Genomic DNA, 20,791 nt, shown 5'->3' on the forward strand with positions numbered 1-20,791 from the left:
ATGCTTCCCTTAATGTTTACAAAAGTGCATATATTGTGCACATGCTGGGGAAATAACAAAAAGAAATGCATTATATTAGGGGAAATTGCTTTGCAAAAGATGTGAACATTATGCAAAATATACTGGGGAAACATGATAAACAAAGAAAAAACAAAGCTTTGCCTTGGGTGCAAATTGCCCCCTCCCCAGTCATCAGATAATTTGATGGGTAGCATGCTAATCTGCATGGATATCTCTTGTGTGCGTGTGCATGTGTATGCATGAGAGAGAATGTGTGCAAGGGTGTGGGATGGCCATGCCCACTTTTGACCACATTTACTCCTGCCATGTGTCTCGCTGTGCAAACTGTAGCCAGATCTCATTTCTTAGCCTCACCTACCTCACAGGGTTGCTTTGAGTTTAGAATGCACACGGCCAACCATATAGGTCACCTTGAGATCACTGAGTGAAGGGTCTGATAAAAACACTGGATAAATCAATAAACTGCCTCCCCTCCCCCAGTTCATAATTTGACCTAAATAATCTCAAATGTTTCAAGGCCAAAACCTTTGGTGCGCTGACTGTACAAAGATGGAGAAGGCAGTTAAAAAGCAACCAAATGTTCATTCATTTTCATAATTCTTGGATTCCTCCAAAGTTTTGTGCTTAAAAGGTAGCTGCAGTGTTCTGATAATCTACTCCTAGTTGTGGATGTTATACATTTATCTCCTATCTGATAAAGGGGTGTAGAGCTGATGCCAGTTCCGGAGAATTGCAAGTGAGAAGAGTGATGTTGTCCTTCCTATAGGCATCTGATTTGGCAGTGTGAGAACAGGATGCAGGATGAGATCCTTTGTGTATAAGGAGCTTTTAGGGCTTGTTGTGATAAGGAAGGGTATATAAGCATTATAGTTTGAAGTGAGGACACGATTATGTAGCTGTGGAGACTATTAGTGAAAAGTCTGAAAGTCTGGAGAGCTACTGCCCATCAGCGCAAACAATATCAAACTAGGTGGAACAATAGTCTGACTTGGTAAATGGCAATTCTGTGAATTGTTCCTATGATTCTAGGATGTGATGACAATGATGATGATTGTGCTATTAGTGTACATGGTGCTGTACAACAAAATGGGGCCTAAATATGTAGGAGAGCATTTCCCAGGTTGGAAAGTAACACTAGGCATGTTCACATGTTACGCTGAACGCAGGTGCAAGCTGTCTTGATGCACATACAAGTGCTTGCATGATTTGTTTTGCTCAACTATTACATACATAATGTTGTGTACACACATAGGTGGAGTCCATACTTGCTGTGTGCTAGCTATTAGGCACACAGATTGTACAGTTGTTGAGCGTAATGTGTAAATGGACAAGGAACGTGTATAAGGAAAGATGAAGAGTCTTGAGCATACCGAGTCTGATGACCAAAATGCAAATAGTTCTTTGGAGGGAGGGTGACAGTTCTTTGGGAACTACATTCCTTGGTATTGGAGGAAGGAGACAGTTCAAGGGTAGAGAGGAAGAGGTGTGTGTCATCTGTGTATAAGTGGTACTGAAGCCATGGTGTATGATAAGGTCACTTAAAGACAGTGTATATACAGAGAAGAGGGCCAATAACAGATCCAGGAGGAACTACCACAGAGAGGGAGAAACATGAGAGGATGAGCTCTCTCACAGATATAAAGAGGGCTAAGCAAGAGATAACAGCATATATGATTGAAAGTGGAGACATCTTGGGATACGGATGGCACTGTGGGTTAAACCACAGAGCCTAGGGCTTGCCAATCAGAAGGTCGGCGGTTCGAATCCCCGCAATGGGGTGAGCTCCTGTTGCTTGGTCCTTGTTCCTGCCAACCTAGCAGTTCAAAAGCACGTCAAAGTGCAAGTAGATAAATAGGTACCGCTCCGGCATTTCTGTGCACTGCTCTGGTTCACCAGAAGCGGCTTAGTCATGCTGGCCACATGACCCGGAAGCTGTACGTCGGCTCCCTCGGCCAATAAAGGGAGGTGAGCGCCACAACCCCAGAGTCGTCTGCGACTGGACCTAATGGTCAGGGGTCCCTTTACCCTTTACCTAGAGACATCTTATAAACAATGACAGCGTCTTCAACAGAATTGACTTTTTATGTTGACTTACGTTAATGTCATCCATGTTTTGGTTATAGAATACAAAGGATACTAGGTTCCAAGTACTTCCACTTTGTTGATCAGTTCCTTCCTGTTGCTGAAGACATGGGCCATGATAGATGATCCCATTTTTGCTTATTCCACCTTCTGGGAAATGAAATTGTCAGTGAGGCAAGTGAGGAATTGGTTGGACCTTATATTCTTGGCAGAGTTTGAGTTCCAACAGATGTTGGGGTACTTGAAGTCTCCCATGACTGCTATATCTCTCCTTTTTGAATGTTTGGTAATCTAAATTCTCTTTGACCATGCAGTAAACAGTATAATGTCACAATGCTATGTAGCCAATAAGTCTTGGATATGTGATAATGTCACTGAGGGCTAATGAGGACACTATGTAAATCAGGGATGGCTATCTGTGGACCTCCAGATGTTTTTTGACACCAGTTCCTACCAGGTCCAGGCAGCAAGTCTAACAGTTAGGCATTATCAGGGGGATCTCTCAGTAACACCTGGAGGACCAAAGGTCAGTGTAAATGAATAAGTCAACTAGAGTTGAAATGTTCACCAGAAATCATGAATCCATTTCGCTTAGCTCAGTTTGTCATGTTTATAAAGGTACAACACAAGTAATATAACTGGCTGGTGTTGATTTCCATGCCTATGGATTGGAAGTGGATTGCATAGCAAAACTCCATAGCTTACCAATTCTTCTCATCAAAAAGAAATGCCTATGTAGGTCAAGTCATATATTTCATCCTCACCACCTCCAATTCTGATCACTGGTAGCAGCCTGGAAGGACCTCTGCTCAAGACATAGGTGGGGAATTTTTTTCATCCTGGGGGCCATCTTCCCTGCTGGTCAGATTTCCAGGGTCCATATACCAGTAGCGGACAGAACCAGAGGCAAAAGTGAACCTAGTCATAGGCAAAAGTGGGCAGGGCAATGAATGCAAATGTTACCTTTGCACTTTAGGCTAGTTTCTACACACACTTGCACACCCTACTCCAGGCAAGCAGGAAGCATGATCATACTTCAAGGCACATTCCAGCCAAGGAAGAAGAGGAGGGATGAGGCAAAGCAAGGATAGAAAGGAGTGTGGCCTTAGGATGGGTGTGTGATGGGGAGGTGACGTGCCCTAAGGGCCAGACAGAGAGGTCTGGAGGGCCACAATTATGATTAGGGTCTGAGGTTCCCCATCTCTGGCTTCAGACCTTGGAGAAGTACTGCCAGCCAAAATTAACAGCTGTGCAATGACATGGTATACTGCAAACTCATACTGGACATAGGCAAGCCCTCCAGGAGTGTTCTCAGAGTGGCTCAATCGTTTTCTGGAGGAAAATTCCAGATTCAGTCCTAGTGCTCAGGAAGGAATGGAGAAGTCAGTGAGGACAGACAGAGGCTGGTAGATCAAGAATTCTTTCCCCATTCACATTCTGATCCAAGTGGAGCAAGTAGTTTGCAATTTTGAAAGCCCACATTTCATAGAATCATAGAATCATAGAGTTGGAAGAGACCACAAGGGCCATCGAGTCCAACCCCCTGCCAAGCAGGAAACACCATCAGAGCACTCCTGACATACGGTTGTCAAGCCTCTGCTTAAAGACCTCCAAAGAAGGAGACTCCACCACACTCCTTGGCAGCAAATGCCACTATCGAACAGCTCTTACTGTCAGGAAGTTCTTCCTAATGTTTAGGTGGAATCTTCTTTCTTGTAGTTTGGATCCATTGCTCCGTGTCCGCTTCTCTGGAGCAGCAGAAAACAACCTTTCTCCCTCCTCTATGTGACATCCTTTTATATATTTGAACATGGCTATCATATCACCCCTTAACCTCCTCTTCTCCAGGCTATTTCCAATAGCCAGATTCCAATTCTGGACTTTGATGACTTTACCAATAGAGTATCTCTAATTCCTATGTAAGGGAGCAGCTCTCATTTAAGCCGACCTGCCTCATTCAACATAGCAAGCATGCTAGCATATTTAAGGACTTCTTATGATTTGTAGCAAACAGCAAAAAAGTGTGTTGGGGGGGGGGAATCATAATCACAGGAAGCTACATTGCCCCACACTTGTGTTAACAGCAATCAGGATGGAGGTATTGAGGGACATGCGTACATCCTGGCCAGCCCCCAAATTCTATTTGCAACCAGCGAAAACTAGGGCAAGTTCACCTTAGTTCAGGACAGAGAGGCGGGGAGGGTATTTTGTCAGAAAACCAGCGTTCTGTAATGCTTTCCAAATGTCAAATGCAGGGAGCCTTGATGTAATCTGGATGTTGCTCGCACCAGAGCTGTGCGTAAACAGCCTCTCAAAATTCTCCACCCTGTTTGCGGGCAGAGAAATTGGAGGGACCGGTTCACTTCATTTCTCCAGGGAGAGAGGATGAGTGGAAATGATGAGACGTTACATCTTGCATCGTAGAAAGATACATGGCCCCGTGGAGGGGTATGATCCAACTTCAAATGTCTAGTTCAGATGGAGCTTGGATGGTAAATGGTCCCAGGTTGCATTTCTGGAATTATCACACTGGGCTGCAAAAGATTCTTGGCCAAAACCAGTCAGAGTAGAGCAGCTATCTCCAACCCTTATTAGTTATTAGACTGTAACTCCCACCATCCTTTACCATTGTCCATGCTGGCTGTGTTTGATGGGCATTGGATTCCAAACACCTGGTAGGCACCAGGTCGGAGGAGACTACAATAAATAATACTGGGATAGATGGACGAATAGTTTCAATGCCTTTAAGGCAGCTTCTTCTAATCCATGACCAGGTAATGTAGAAATTCCAGTGAGAAATTTAGATGGGTATTTTGCTTTTGACTTAAATGGCAGGCAATAGTTGAACGTAAATGCCTACTACGTATGGGTTGTGGTGAAACAGCTCCTAAACACTGTCATATCTTAATCATGCAATGAATCTGGGGCAGCTGTGCCTCTCCAGATGTTTTTGGACTACAACATCCATCATATCTGATGGGTAATGGTCAGGGCTGATAGAAGTTGTAGTCCAACAACATCTGGGATAGAGCTAGCCAACATGGTGCCCTCCCTTTGTTGCTGTACTACAACTCCATGATGTCAGGAGTTGTGGTCCAAAAACATCTGGCAGGCATAAAATTGGCTCTGGTCTGGAGGGTCACAATTCAGCCACCCCTGGAATGACTGAAAAGAAAGCATTGAAGGTGTTTAAAGCAAAGGTATGTCACTGGTATGGGACGCGGGTGGTGCTGTGGGTAAAAGCCTCAGTGCCTAGGGCTTGCTGATCAAAAGGTCGGCGGTTCGAATCCCCGCGGCGGGGTGCGCTCCCATTGTTCGGTCCCAGCGCCTGCCAACCTAGCAGTTCGAAAGCACTCCCGGGTGCAAGTAGATAAATAGGGACCGCTTACTAGCGGGAAGGTAAATGGCGTTTCCGTGTGCAGCTCTGGCTCGCCAGAGCAGCAATGTCACGCTGGCCACGTGACCTGGAAGTGTCTCTGGACAGCGCTGGCCCCCGGCCTCTTGAGTGAGATGGGCGCGCAACCCTAGAGTCTGTCAAGACTGGCCCGTACGGGCAGGGGTACCTTTACCTTTTTTATGTCACTGGTATATTTTTTTTTTAAAAAAAACCCCACAAAATACTATGGATCCAATGAGCCCTATGGGACAGCTCAGAGGAAGGAACGGGGATTTTAGAATAAGCAACGGTTCAAAGGAAACGGCTGCAGACTTGTATCTTCTGTAAGCGGCTCCCTAAGCTGCATACTTGAAATTATTCCTGCTCGCTAAATTTCCACATGCTTTGTGTCAGATTAAAAGTAGGTCATTGCAATGTGGCTCAGGTACCTAAGCTCGTCTCTCCCTGAACTGAGAATCAGTGTCATAATCTGACCACATGCTGTAGCATGAAAACGTTTTCTCTAGGCAGGTGCCACCAGGACAAAATAAGCTCTTCCACGATTCTTTAAAAAATAAAGTAAAGCAGGCCTTCATTTCATGGTTGCCAGAGCATCATGAAACTGTCATGCTGGAGCCAATCTATCATCATTTGCAAACTCTAATGTTATTAAGGAGAGACAGGGAGGGAAATCACAGAGGGAGAAGAGGATTATATTCTCCCCCAAACTTTTTCAGGCTTCCAGATGAAAAACAAATAATCAATTGGAATGAATCAGTGAGATGAGAAATATTTACACAGGATTAAAAATAAAAGGTTATTAAACCATCACTTTCTTTCTTGATTTTGCACTGCTACCTTGCCTTATAAGAAGAAGCACATCACAATTTATTTCTGAGCCTAACGAGACTGAGCCCTTCGTTTTTGCATTGCGTTTGCCGAAATATCATTTGTATTAAGAGTTTAAGGACATGGCACTTCTTTCCGGGATTTGGACCATTCGATCAATTGGCAGTTGAACTCCCCACCCCCTGAAAAAGAAGTAATACAGCACCAGGAGGAAAAGGGGCATTGTTTGCATAAAATTGACATTTCTATATAGATGCACAAATTTAAAATAGTGACTACATTTATTTCAAAAAATGTACATACCACTTGATTGTTTAAAAAGGCACTCTCAAAGCGGTTTACAAAACTGCTCACTACTGGTGGTTGTATCAAACTAAGTCCTACTCAGAGTAGACCCATTGAATTGATGGGCCTAAGTTAATCACATCACTTCATTGGGTCTGTTCTGATTAGGACTAATATTGGATATCTTATATATTTTGGAAAGTTGCTTGATCACTATGCATTTCTAAATCTCTTAAGATATTGTCACCACATTTTCCTTGATGGCTCCTGAGACCAAGGAGTATGTTTGGATACTAATGGATGCCATTTTGAATCAAGAACCTTTCAAAACTGTGAGGCTTTCAACCACTAGTATCTCAAAACTGCACTGGTGTGGTGTTTTATTTTTTGTTTCTTGGAGTTTCTGAGCAATGCTGGGTACAAAGCTGGCCATGATTTAAATATAACTGTAATACATATCACCATAGTGGGAAATAGAGTTACTAGCTCATTCTGTTTACCTGCTCAGTCTGCTGTCCAGGTGCAAATTGCTGATGGGCAACTTCACAGATCCTGCTTCATTTTGTGAGATATATCATCTTTCTCATGGTTTTATTTTGGACGAGACACCCCTTAGCCTTCAAATAGAGGGCTGTCTTTCCTAAAGTAGGACTCATGGCCACTCTAAACCATTCCCATCTCTACATCCCTGGGGCCTTCAAGCATGTACAGGACCTGCATGGCTCATACAGGTAACAAATGTTGACTTGGTTCAAGCATCTTGGTCCATCAGCTCCAGTTAATTAGGTCTACACATCAGATTCTGCTGCATCGGGATAAGAAAGCACATCCACACCAAAGCTCTATGATTCTACACACAGCACTCACTCTTTTTAACAGACTTTTTAATAGATGGGAGCCTGCCATCTATTGCTGTGGTTAGGACAGGGGCAATTTGGTAGAGTGAGGCAGCCACCTCAAGGCATCAGATGCTGAGTTGCAAATAGTGGGCAGAGCTCTCTGTGCCCTGCTTCCTCTAAGCTAGCCTGCTGCCCTTAAGTATAGCCAAGGATGCTGTTCCATCACAAACTATGAAGTTGGAGTGACACGTTTGGCTTGTGTACATGGAATGGGCAAGTCGATCTCTTGCCCTTCACCCAAGGCAGCAAAATGTACTGGGCCATCCCTTTTTGGGGAGCCCACCCTGACCAGCTTTTTTCACCCTTCCCTCAAGAAGAAGAAGAAGAAGAGTAATTTTATTATTTATATGCCACCCATCTTGACTGGGTTGTCCCAGCCACCCTGGGTAGCTTCCAGAAAAATGTTACCAGCTGTACATAGGGACCATCACTCATTCATATAATCAGAAATATCCTGACCATCTTTATCCGTCCCCTGGCGAGCTCCAGATTGGCTTACTGCACTATCCTGCATGTGGACTGCTTTTGAAATTTGTTCTAACATTGCTACCATCTTTGCCCCCATTCAAAATTCTTGTGAAAGATGATACCTCATCATGTATCCTTCCTCACGAGGACATTCTCAGTCCCATTTCAGAGCTCCCCTAAGTAGTGAAATATTGTTTTAAAAGTGTAAGTTCCCATGCAGCCCTTTGGACCATCTCAGAGAAGAATCCACCAAGAAGGTAGATCTCGGGCAGCACACATTATTTCAGGTGCTGCAGAACAAGCACATTCGCTCCAGAATGTGGGCTCCATCCCTATCCCAGATCTTCCTTTGGGTGCCCTCAGCAGATGTAGTGAAGAAGGTGGAGACAGCAGAAAAGGTCTTCTCAGTTTTGACACTCTGCCTACAGAATGCTCTCCCTAGAGAGACTTGTCTATGCCTACTTCAATATCTTTCTGCAAACAGGCCTTTTTTTTTAATTCTCCCAGCATTTTAATGTTTAGTGCATTATTTCATGCTGCTTTGGAGTGTGTTGTGTTTTTATTTTCAAGCCAATACTGTACAGAAAGATGCATGCTGAAAAAAGGTGGACAAAGCCCTTTTCTGTTTCAGTCATAAGTCTGCTCCATCTCATTTTGGATGGATTTTTTTTTCCAAAGAACAGATGGGAAATCTGCCTTTAAACCATATGCATTTTGCATGCTCTTCTTTATAAAAAATAGGCACTTTCCGACGTTTTTCATCCATATTACATCCATAAAACATGCATTTTGAATGCATCTCTTACATCAAACAAGTATTTTGCATGTACCAAAAACAGCATTTAAAAATCTTCAGAAGTGCTCAGTCCAACTGGGAGCTGTGTTCTGACCTGCAAGCAAGTTCAGGAGGGTTGGATCAGCTTGGTCTTCTGTGAAAAGTGGACAAAATAAATAAATAAATCCTCCCATATCCCTAGCTGAAGCAGCAGCATATAATTCTTAAATCAAATATCCTGAGTGGGGAAAGACAGGAGAGTTCTGCAACTGAAGGTGTAGTGTTTAGGAGCAGTGGACTCGTAATCTGATGAACTGGGTTCACATCCCCACTCCTCCACATGCAGCTGCTGGGTGACCTTGGGCTAGTCACACTTCTCTGAAGTTTCTCAGCCTCACTCACCTCACAGAGTGCTTGTTGTGGGGGAGGAAGGGAAAAGAGATTGTTAGCCACTTTGAGACTCCTTAGGGTAATGATAAAGCAGGATATCAAATCCAAACTCTTCAGGTTCTGCTGAGGACTCAGACTACAAACCTCCTCTTGTGTACCAGTGGCCCTTATGATGGTCTCCATCCTTCTCCTAGGCTCCAACATGGCTCCTATGACAGTGGCAGACATTGGGCTCCTAAATTTCAGTGGCGCCCTGTGTGATGCTAAAATTTGATGCCCAACCACACATTCTACAGCATTGCTTTGGTGCCCCCTGCAGAATGGCACCCAGTGCAGCTGCACTAAAACCGCCCTAAAACTGACTCTGCCTTAGAGGCACACTGGTTCCTTCTAATCTATCCTAGCTAAAAATGGTCACAGTTAAGAGATCAAATGAAGCATTGTCAGGCTTCTCCAAACTATTCATTCATGGGATTTAGCTCTCCAGCTTCCTAGCTGAAGCTGCAAATGTCTTTCTTCAAAATTCCTTTAAAAAAATTTCCCCCTATTGCCAGAGCACTCATATCAGCCTTCCCAAACTGGGTACTGTTTTGGACTACAACTCCCATCATCCTTGACAATTGGCTATGCTGCCTGGAGTTGATCAGCATAGATTCTCTTGAGCTGTCTTGATACAGACCAGCATCCTCAGTTTTACATGAGCTACAGTGGTCCATTTCCATTTTTAACCAAATGTACTCTTTGCATGGGTCTTTTTTGCAGCATCCAAAAATGACCTTTCAGGGAGATATATGAAGCTACCTTATCCTGAATTGATCCAGCTAGCTCAGTCTTATCTACACTGACTAGCAGTGACTTTCCAAGATTTCAAACCGGGAACATTCCCAGCCTTACCTGGAGATGCCCAGAGTTGAAACAGAGCCCATTGGATGGTCATCTGCCATGGATGCTTTAGTTGAGATTCCTGCATTGCAGGGGGTTGGACTAGATGACCCCTGGGTCCCCTTCCAACTTTACATTTCCGTGATTCTATGATTTGTTGAACAAGAGACGAGCAATAAATCCCATTCTGTGACATTTTCTCGGGGCAGTATCTTAAGCTTCGGATTCACTTAGATAAACTGAATCCCCCCTCCCCTTCTCTTCTTGTAAATTATAAATGGCAAGTGTAAAGCAAGTATCAAACTGTGAAAGGGGTTGAGGGTTGAATGAGCAAAAAAGACTTCGGTGTTAACAGAAGCACCTAAGGTCTCTTCCGATTTCTCTGTTCGCAAACAGCTGCCTTTTGCTTTGTGCTTAAATGTGATATTTAGCACATGTGGTATTTTCAAGAAAAATATAGGCCATTTTCCTATAAATGTCAGACTTCTTATGTGGAGAATATGCTGAAAGCAGATAGCATACACAGTGGCAAGCAAACCTTTCACTGAGTTTTGGGTTTATTTTTTATAACACGCCCACACATGCACACATGCTCACAAACACAATTAATCTGGGAAATGTTGTATTTATCTAGTATCTCATATTTTCAGTACATTATTAAGGTATTTTATTATCAGATGCATCATGATTATGTAAGGTGAGTAGATAAAGCTCAGTGAGGGACGGAAAACATTTTCAGCGTGTGTGTTTTTTATTTAAAAAATGAAATGAAAATGAAAACAGCCGAATTAAAATGCCACCATAACTTCCTTTTTAAAATAGGTTAAAGCAGAGGTGTACCTTCCAGGGCGATCTCCCTGAGCACAAAATTTTTGAGGGGCACAACTCTGCAGCTGCCACCCCAACCAGGGGTGCTCTCCATCCCGCACCTGAGCAACATGCCAAACAGGAGCAGAGAGAGGATGGGCTCCTGTATCTCTCAGCAGCACAGCATCCCTTGATGGCAGGGGAGATGGGCAGATGGCGAGATTCACGGCAGTGGCGGTAGTGGCACCCTAACCTGAGGAGGCACACATATATCTCCTGCCGGTGCTCTGCAGCTCCATCTGGCAGCAGCAGCAACGCCACATGGAGGTGCTGGTTAGGGTGCGCAACACGTGCCTTGATAGGTGCAACACTTACGTTGCCCTGGGCACTGGCAACCCACTCTATGCCACTGAGTTAAAGCAAAGCCTACACTTACCTCTTCAGACTGAATCCATGTTCCACTAGGAACACATGAAGCTGCTTTTTACAGAGTAAAACCATTGGTCCCTCTAGCTGAATATTGTCAATACCAGAGGTGGATATTTCAGGCCTCCAACCTCCACCAGCCCTAGCTAGCATAGTCAATTATCAGTGGTGATGGGAACTGTAGTCTTGTACCCTGCCTACATTCAATAACAGTGCCTTTCTGGAATTTCAGAGAAGGGCCTCCCCCTCACCCTGGAGATACCATGGACTGAACCTGGGATCTCTTGGGTACATAGCTACTGAGCCATAGGCCTTCCCCAAAAGGTGGTGGGGTGGGGAAGAGGTTATGAAGCTAACTGTCATCCAGTTTTGTTTTCTCCAGAATATGCTATTCAAAAATATACTGCCTCAGAACTATGGGTGCTCAGTTCATTTATCGTGGCCAGAAATAGACCTGTCTGCAATTAATTTGTCCATTCCTTTTTAAAGAAGCCATTTAGGCTAATGGCCATCACTAGAGAATTCTGAGCATTAATATTCCCTTGTGAAAAGAAGGATTTTATATTGTCAGAAAAGGAAAGAAATTAACTGCCAGCTTGACAACCGTTACAATTAGAGGCCAGATTCTAGCAGGTTATTCACCCAACCAACTCTGTTTTTCATACTGCGTGTGAACACATTTCTATGCCCAATTTTTATAGATAATAAATTTAAAATTGAATGGAACTTACGATTTTGAAATGCAATGCTTTTGTGGACGTCTTTTTAGGCTGCAATTCTATGTATGCATACCTGGGAATAAGGCTAAATACAAACCATGCCTTTAAATCACATTTAAAGCATGCACACACGCATGCACACACACACACACACACTCAGGCTCCTGGGAAATGGAGTTTCTTAAGGGTGCTGTAGCTATGAAGGAGGTAAACTGCAGTTCCCACAATTCTTTGGGGGTGATTTAAAGTTATGATGTCCCATTGAATTCAATAGGACTTACTTCTGAGAGGATGTCCATAGGAATGACTGTTAATCTTGAATCTATCCATTAGGAGGTATTGGGACCTGCTACCTTCTCAGCTATTAAGAAACCAACTGCTAAAGAGGGCTTGAGAACTGAGTACACACAACTGAATGGCTTGATTTACTTGCATGCCCATTGGAAAAGGGAAATTGTAGCCATTGTGTAAACAATAAATTTGTCCATCCACAGCTGGGCAATGTCTTGAACAGGATCAAACAATATGTTGCAAAAGTTTTGGATGTCCACATCCAGCACAACCACATGATCTATCATGCCAGCTTCCATTATGTTTCCATTGTGTTGCAGATAAATTACCTCTACCTCACTGGGTCCCTGTGACCAGATGAACAATTGCCCCATCTCTCCCTTTGGAGAATTTACTCCTGTGTGCAGATCAATAACCCTCCAGCCACACTGTCTCATTAAACCATTAAAAAAAGAAAAACAAAACAAAACCCTACAAAAATGTTGCATGCCTTTGCAAAACTATAGCGTTACAAAATAGACACTTCCCTTGTTTTGCATGTAGGACTGTCTGCCTACACAAAATGCATAGCAGAACATTTATGAAAAAAGAATGGATGTTTGTAGTAGATAGAAATGGGCAATTTGCTGGGCTAATGTCACATGGCCCTTGGCCCAATTTGAAAAGCCAGTTCTGAGCTCTGGCGAAAGTGATTTGTTCCTCGCCTAGCAGCCCAGTGGGAGAGGAGAAAGAGCAGAAAGAGAGGTCTCAGAAAGAAGGAGTTAAATGTGGTAGCCCCACCCACTTTTGTATCTGGCCCCACCTATTACTAGCATGTGGCCCCTAACAGATTACTTCCAAGGGAATGAAGGCCTTAACAGGGGGAGGGGACGGATTGCCTGCACCCGGTCTAAGAAAAAAGGAGCACATCTTTTGCTTAAATTATTAAGACCACTCCACAAACATTCCCAGTGCCAACAGACCTATTGCTTTATATGCATGCTGGTAACATTTAAACATAACATTTAATATTTAAGAGCTTCTTAGAAGCCATTTCTACAAATCCTTTTCCACTGCTGGCCACATTTCTTTTAATTTGTTCTCTCCTCGATGCATCACTCGACTTGGAGGGGGATTGAAATTCATGTACCTAATGAGCTCAAGTTGTAGTTTATCTTGAGAATAATCCAATAGAGGAGCAAATTCAATAGTGGTGTTGACATTATTCCAGTTGGATTATTCACTCAGAAACCATCTGCTGATTATTCTTAAACCTGTTGGCAACAAGGGAGCAAATCGTATTCTTCACCTTCCTCACTTTTGGGTGGGGAATCTTGCCAAAGAAGAAAGGAAGGAAGAAAAGCGGTTTTTTAAGGGCGCTGTCACACAGCCAGGAACAATCCATATCGACATGGCCTATGTTATCCTATGAAACGAGGACACCATAACTGCATGTTGATGCACAGGTCTCTATTTTATGATGTCACAGCACTAACTCTGAGCTGGCTGACCTGCATTTTGAAAAGTGAATCATGGGGGATGAGCAGACTGAAGGACAACCGGTATGAATCCAATAGATACATAGATAGATGTAATGTGGAAACCACCTCCACAGTGTAAAACTGCTGGTTGTTTGGAAGCACTGCCATCAATCACATTATCAACACTTTTCTGTGCTGTGGGCTGCAATTTCTCAGAAGATACCGTATTTTTTGCTCTATAAGACTCACTTTTTCCCTCCTAAAAAGTAAGGGGAAATGTGTGTGCGTCTTATGGAGCAAATGCAGGCTGCGCAACTATCCCAGAAGCCAGAACAGCAAGAGGGATTGCTGCTGTCACTGCGTAGCGATCCCTCTTGCTGTTCTGGCTTCTGAGATTCAGAATATTTTTTTTCTTGTTTTCCTCCTCCAAAAACTAGATGCGTCTTGTGGTCTGGTGCGTCTTATAGAGCGAAAAATACGGTAACTTTCTGAAGACATTTCTTTAAAAGCTCTTTCTTGTCTCCCCACACTTACAAAACCAAATATTAAAAGCAAGTGTAAAAACAAGAGTTAATAACATCTGAAACCACTCACTGAAAATATGGATAAAAGACAGGTCCACAGCACTGGCGGAGGAAGAGGAGTGCGAGAGGAGCACACCGCCCCCAGCAGTGTGATCCCAGTGGGATGCCATTGTGGCTGCCTCCCCGCCCACGCTGGGCGCCACGCTCCTGCAGGCGGTGTGCCCGCCCCCAGGCCTCACACCATGCCCCTGCGGGCAGCATATCATGCCCCCAGGACAGGTCCCCACCTGCTCTCCGCCCCCCGGTGCCTGAGCATGAAGCTCCACCACTGGTCCACAGCCCACTAAAATCCCACCCCACTAAAAGATAACAAGAAAATTAAGGTCCAAAGGCCTGCTGAAGAAAAATGATTTTGATTGTTGCCTAAAAACAAATAGTGATAGGGCCAGGTATGCTGCCGCCCCCCTCCACCCACCCCCTGAGGAGACACATGGAGAAGGACCCAGGTTGGTTCATGTAGGGTAAGGCAGTCCTTGAGGCATTGAATATTCACTGAATATTCTCCATCATTGTTTGTGGGGGCTGACACTGCTACTTGCCCCCCATTCATAAAATGGCTGAGAATTGGTGTAGGTCTTGGGCATGGCCTGGGGTATCAAAGAAAGAAGGAAAGAAGTTAGTGATCAGGCCAGGCATACCTCTGCTAATGATGAGATCCACCCCTGAGAAACTGCTGGAGAATTTCTCTCCTGTCCTCTACACTGGAGAAACTCAGTGGAAAAGCTATTTCCAATTTCTTTGCCCACAAACAGGGGGGAGAATTTTGAGAGGCCATTTCTGCACACCTGTATTACGGCCATCAAAAGGACAAGAAGCAAAATGCCGTGTGTGTTTGTTGCATGCTGTGCAATTTTGGTTTCTGTTGTATGGAAATAACTTTACACTAAAATCCCACACTACAGTCTACTCAGAAGCAAGTTAAGTAAGCATAGGATTGACAGTTTTAAGTTCTATCAGTTTCTCAATCTTAAGTTTGCTTTGTCGCATTTTCACATTGCATTTTTTTCTTTAAAACAGCATGAAATGTTGCACACATTCTTCCTAACATATGCAATTTTGTTTGCAACATGGCCTACTATACACCTTTTTTGCAAGCAATTTTCTCTGATATAATGTTTTATATGCTATTTTCACTCATATATGCATTTTGGTGCACACTTGTGGGTTAGAGAACTGCATCACAAAATTTGGAGAAGTGCGAATTTTTCAGGAGAGCTGTGTTTTGGTTGGCTTATTGGTTCAGGAATTGCAAATCGGGGAAGATCACATTCCAATGCCAAGCGAACCAATTTCTTCCCTGTCTCCACCCTCCAGAATTCTAAAGAAATTCTAAAGAACCCTGAGAAAGAGGCAGAAAAATGGAAACTTCTTTCCTAGGAGACAAATACTTCCAAAAAGCTGGAGGACAGATGTTGGTACAACACTGGGATTTATAGTCTTCTTGTGGAGTCAATGGCCAGCCTGGGAGAGACAATTCACCACTGTATCTAAAGATCTTTTACTGCCAAGGGCAGGGGTCACCAAGCTTTTTTGAGCCAGTGGGCACATGTGGAACTTTCTCAGAATGCCATGGCACAACATCAAATAGTTACCAAGGAGGGTTGGCATGTCAGAAAATAGCTACTGTGACATAATGTGTGTGGCATCATGGCTGATGCAAATAAAAGAGAAGAAATAGATATAATAGCACAAAATGGTTTGGGAATGCCCTCTCCCCATAAGCCATCTCATAAATATGGGAAAAACAGACCTACATAAACCATCCCTATACTCACTTACAGAGAGACCCTCTTGGTATCTCTCTTCTGTTCAGAACAGATGGGAAGGTGGGTGTCCATTCCTGGCATCCAGTGATATGTGCCATGTTGTCATGGAATGGCTGCATGCAGAAGAACGGTGGAGGAACCAGCTGGAGAACCACCCCAGAGCCCGGGGAGTGGTGGTGGGACAATGATGAATGGTCAGAGGGAGAAGAGGAGACCAGGAAGAGGAGGTGTCAGAAGCTGAAGAAGTAACAGGGTGAGCTGGGAAAGCTGGTGGCAGAGAGAAGTCTAGAATCAGAGGCAGAAGCTGAAGCAGGATTGGGATGAGGGAGCCCAAGAGGCAGAGATAAGTCAGGCTGGTGAAGAGTCACAGGTGTTTCCCTCTTCTGCTGCAACAAGCTCCCCTCCAGGCACAGTCTCTGACTGCTTGGAAAAAGCCCTGGAGAGGAGGGAACTTAGATGGCTGTGAGGACGTGGAGGCTTTCAGTCTCAGAAACTGATTTTCATAGAGTAAGACCACCAGGAGTGAGCTCATTAGGCCTGGCACTCAACCAAGTCTGTGCAGATTGTGTTTTTGCTAATACAGGAGTACATTGGGATGTGAACGGGATCCGTTCCGGAGCCCCGTTCGCATCCTGAATAGAACGTAAGACGTGTTTTGCCACTTCCGCACGTGCGCATGACGTCATTTTGAGCGTCTGTGCATGCGCGAGCAGCAAAACTCAGAAGTAACGCGCTCCATTACTTCCGGGTTGCCACGAAGCACAACCCAAAAGCACTCAACCTGAAGCACATTCAACCCGAGGTATGACTGTGGAGTCAACTAACTCCAATTTTGGACTATGTGATTATTGATCGGCATGCTCCTGTGATATGCATTCAGTGTAAGAGATGCTGAGCTGGTGCAAATTAGAAGAGTAAGCAGTTCCTCATCTATTGTATAATTTTGAGGGAATATTTCCTGAGACCTTTTGCAAACACATTAGGAGTCACTGGCAGGTAGGTCCCGTGCCAGTGATCCCTGGTCTAGGGATCTGCTCCAACATTTTGCCTTCTTGGCTCAGCACCTGAGACATAGCCATGAATTCCTGATTCCAACCCCAGCAGTTGCATTACATCTATGCATAGTTGGCAATGAACTTTGGGAGCGGGATGCACCCACAGGGAAAACGTTGCCTATCACTGCTGTAAAGCAATAATAATTCCTGTTTTTACAGATAACGCACCTGAGGTTGAGAGACAGCAACTTGTCCAAGGATACCCCATGGCCTTTTGGCTGAAGACGGATTTGAATCTGACGCAAGCTTTCTATGCACTGGACCAGACTGCCTGTCAGTTCAAGAATCAATATGTACTCATTCACATGTAATATTTTGTGTGTGGCTTTTCTACAAAATGTAATCAAAGCAACTTTCAGTTAAAAATGATGACGTTGTTAAATTTGCATACACCAACATCCCAGCAATGGCATCAGTTGTTTAAGAAAGGGCACCAAAATGAATCTTGCAGACCACAGAATTAATGCTTCATTTCATTGCCATGAATCAAAACAACTCAGAACAGAGTCAGAAGTGGGAAAAGTCTGAAGGATGGTACTCAGATGGTGAAAGGAAACAGCATCCTAAGTGACCTTATGTGGAGATTAAGGGCCTATCCATACCTCAGCTTAATATGGGTTGTGAATCCCTTCTGTCTCCTTAAATTCCCCTCATTCATGTATTCTTCTCTTCCAGATATCGCTGTTCCACAATTTCTCCTCCCTAAATCCAGAGGTTTGCATGCTTTGAAAATACAAATTGGAGAGCTGTATCAATAGCACAGGGAATCTCTTAATTTAGAAGCAGAAAGTGTGGGACAGCAGTAGTTGGAGAAACCCATGCGGACAAAAAGGCACAAGGATTCACCATCCATATTAAGCCAAAGTGTGGAGAGGCACTAGGGAAGACAGATTCCTTGAGAACTGAAGATAGCTTGATTCAAGGTTATTTTCTAAATTTAGTGGACGTATTCAAGGTCTCAGGACGCAGGTGGGGCTGTGGGTTAAACCACAGAGCCTAGGACTTGCTGATCAGAAGGTCGGCGGTTCGAATCCCCGTGATGGGGTGAGCTCCTGTTGCTCGGTCCCTGCTCCTGCCAACTTAGCAGTTCGAAAGCACGTCAAAGTGCAAGTAGATGAATAGGTACCACTGGCAGAAAGGAAAACTGCATTTCCGTGCACTGCTCTGGTTCACCAGAAGCAGCTTAGTCATGCTGGCCACATGACCCGGAAGCTGTACGCCGGCTCCCTTGGCCGGTAAAGCGAGATGAGCGCCGCAACCCCAGAGTCGGTCATGACTCTGGTAATGGTCAAGGGTCCCTTTACCTTTTTATTCAAGGTCTCAGTATGAGTGGATGCAATCACTGCATCATTCGGAAGCACTAAGGCCTGGGAGGGGTGCTGACTTCTAGAACTGTAATTTCATCCTTAAAAAAAAACAAAAAGTTTGGTTATTTATTATTATTCATTTAAATATTTCCTCTCTCTCTTCAGCCAGAAAAAGCTGCCCAAAGCAGTTTACAGATCAATCAAGGCAAGGCAGAAGATAAGGAATGAATCAAGGAGATAATTCTGGGACCTACCATTTCATCATGAAGATGGGAATCTTCATTTCAGAGGTGGATGCACTATCCTGCAGCGAAATACCTGCTCCCATCAGTGGAGCAACAATACCAAGAAGAATTCTGGCTCTACAATGATTCCCGATGGTGAATCAACCCAACAGGGAAGCAACCCAACAGAACAGTTGCAAAAGTTCCAGGGCAATGAATGGCAGCTGCAGAAACTCATGGTTTGCTCAGGTTATGCTCCCTGTGGACTGTGCCTATTATTATATTATTTTATTTAAGCTTCAAAAGCACAGGGGATTTGTCTTATGAAGATCTTGATTTTTGTTTCCAGGTTGCAGCTACTACCAGGACCATTATCAACATGGCACATTTAATTTCCAGATATTTTTTTTTAAAAAAAAAGATTGCTGTTGCATTCTCCCGAGTAACAGCTGGATTTTGTATTTTCATATATGGGGCCTAAACCACTGTATTTTCATGGGAAGCTGCCCTCTCCTGAGTCAGACCATTGGCCCAACTAACTCAGTATGTTCTACTCTGTTGGGCAGTAGCTCTTCAGGACTTCCCCAGAGCTCCTGGGGATTGAACCTGGGACCTTCTGCATGAAAAGCAGATGCTCTACCACGGAGCGATGGCTCTCAGAAGCAGTTTTGTCTTCCTAGCAGCTCTGGGTGCAACCCAAAACCTGCAGAGCACCTAAAGAACCCCATTTCCATGTCTGCTACCTCCTCCCTCATTCCATCTTAAAGGTGTGACCAGATGCACATTTCACTGTTTCACTTTTTTTTGTGCCCTCCTCTCCATTGCCAGCCTTGCCCCATTTATCATGTAGCCTGATGAAGAGTTTTGCAGAACTCAAAAGTTTGCACACATTTTTGGTTGGCCTAATAAAGGTCTTACAATAATATGGATTTTGGTGTTTTTCTTATGAGCCACCATGGCTTCCTTTACTCTTTGCATTCTTCTAACCATTATCCAATAGCCATAAGGCTGCTCGACTGAGCAAAAGAGACAAATCCGGTAACTGATTAAAATTGAGAATGGCATTAGAACTGAAATGGCACCATATGCAGAGATTAAGGAAAACAAACTTCCCAACAGATGGTTTCTTACCTGAGTTGAAGAATTCTAGGTCTGTGCATGAGTGGATGGAATCACTTCAATGTTTTCAAGCACAAAAGGGGTTTCAGTGCAACCTAGTTTTAATTTCACCATATTTTCAAGTTCTTTTCTGAGCACAGTTCAAAGGGTTGGTTGTGACCTTTAAAGCCCTAAACAGCCTCAGCCCAGTATACCTAAAGGAGAGTCTCCACCCCCATTATTCAGCCCAGACACTGAGGTCCACCTTTGAGGGTCTTCTGGTGGATCCCTCACTGTAAGAAGTGAAGTTACAGGGAACCAGGAACAGGGCCTTCTTGACAGTGGCGCCCACCCTGTGAACCACTCTCCCATCAGATGCCAAGGAGATAAAAAAACTACACAATTTTTAGAAGACACCTGGAGGCAGTTTTTATGGTATGGCAGTTTATTATGTTTATTATATGTGCTGGAGGCTGCCCAAAGTGGCTGGGGAGACCCAGCCAGATGGGCGGGGTATAAATAATAAAATTATTATTATTATTATTATTATTATTATTATTATTATTATTATTATTATTATTATTTTGTGAGAGCGTATAAACATTGGATAGGACGCGGGTGGCGCTGTGGTCTTAACCACAGAGCCTAGGGCTTGCCGATCAGAAGGTCAGCAGTTTGAATCCCCACGATGGGGTGAGCTCCCGTTGCACTGTCCCAGCTGCTGCCCACCTAGCAGTTTGAAAGCACATCAAAGTGCAAGTAGATAAATAGGTACCGCTCCAGCGGGAAGGTAAACGGCGTTTCCGTGCGCTGCTCTGGTTTACCAGAAGTAGCTTAGTTATGCTGGCTACATGACCTGGAAACTGTCTGTGGACAAACGCCGGCTTCCTCGGCCAGTAAAGCAAGATGAGCGCCGCAACCCCAGAGTCGTCCTCGACTAGACGTAACAGTCAGGGGTCCCTTTACCTTTATAAGCATTGGACAAACTCTGAAACCACAGCCACTTGGTTGTACCGAACAAAGTTAT

At 44.1% G+C, this 20,791-nt stretch overlaps 1 protein-coding gene across 2 annotated transcripts in view; it reads left to right on the forward strand.

The window, feature by feature from the left end:
* SLITRK3 (SLIT and NTRK like family member 3) overlaps window positions 1–19,589 on the forward strand; it is a 41,246-nt gene extending 21,657 nt beyond the window's left edge. For both annotated transcript variants that reach the window (XM_083442003.1, XM_083442004.1), the window contains exons 3-4: window positions 17,295–17,408; window positions 18,608–19,589. In XM_083442003.1, coding sequence (XP_083298129.1) covers window positions 17,295–17,408; window positions 18,608–18,663 — 170 coding nt within the window. In that variant the 3' untranslated portion in view covers window positions 18,664–19,589. The remainder of the gene's footprint in view (window positions 1–17,294; window positions 17,409–18,607) is intronic.
* Window positions 19,590–20,791: the final 1,202 nt, after the last annotated feature.

Source organism: Podarcis tiliguerta, assembly GCF_965153285.1.
Source record: "Podarcis tiliguerta genome assembly, chromosome: 5".
Lineage (NCBI taxonomy): Eukaryota > Metazoa > Chordata > Lepidosauria > Squamata > Lacertidae > Podarcis > Podarcis tiliguerta.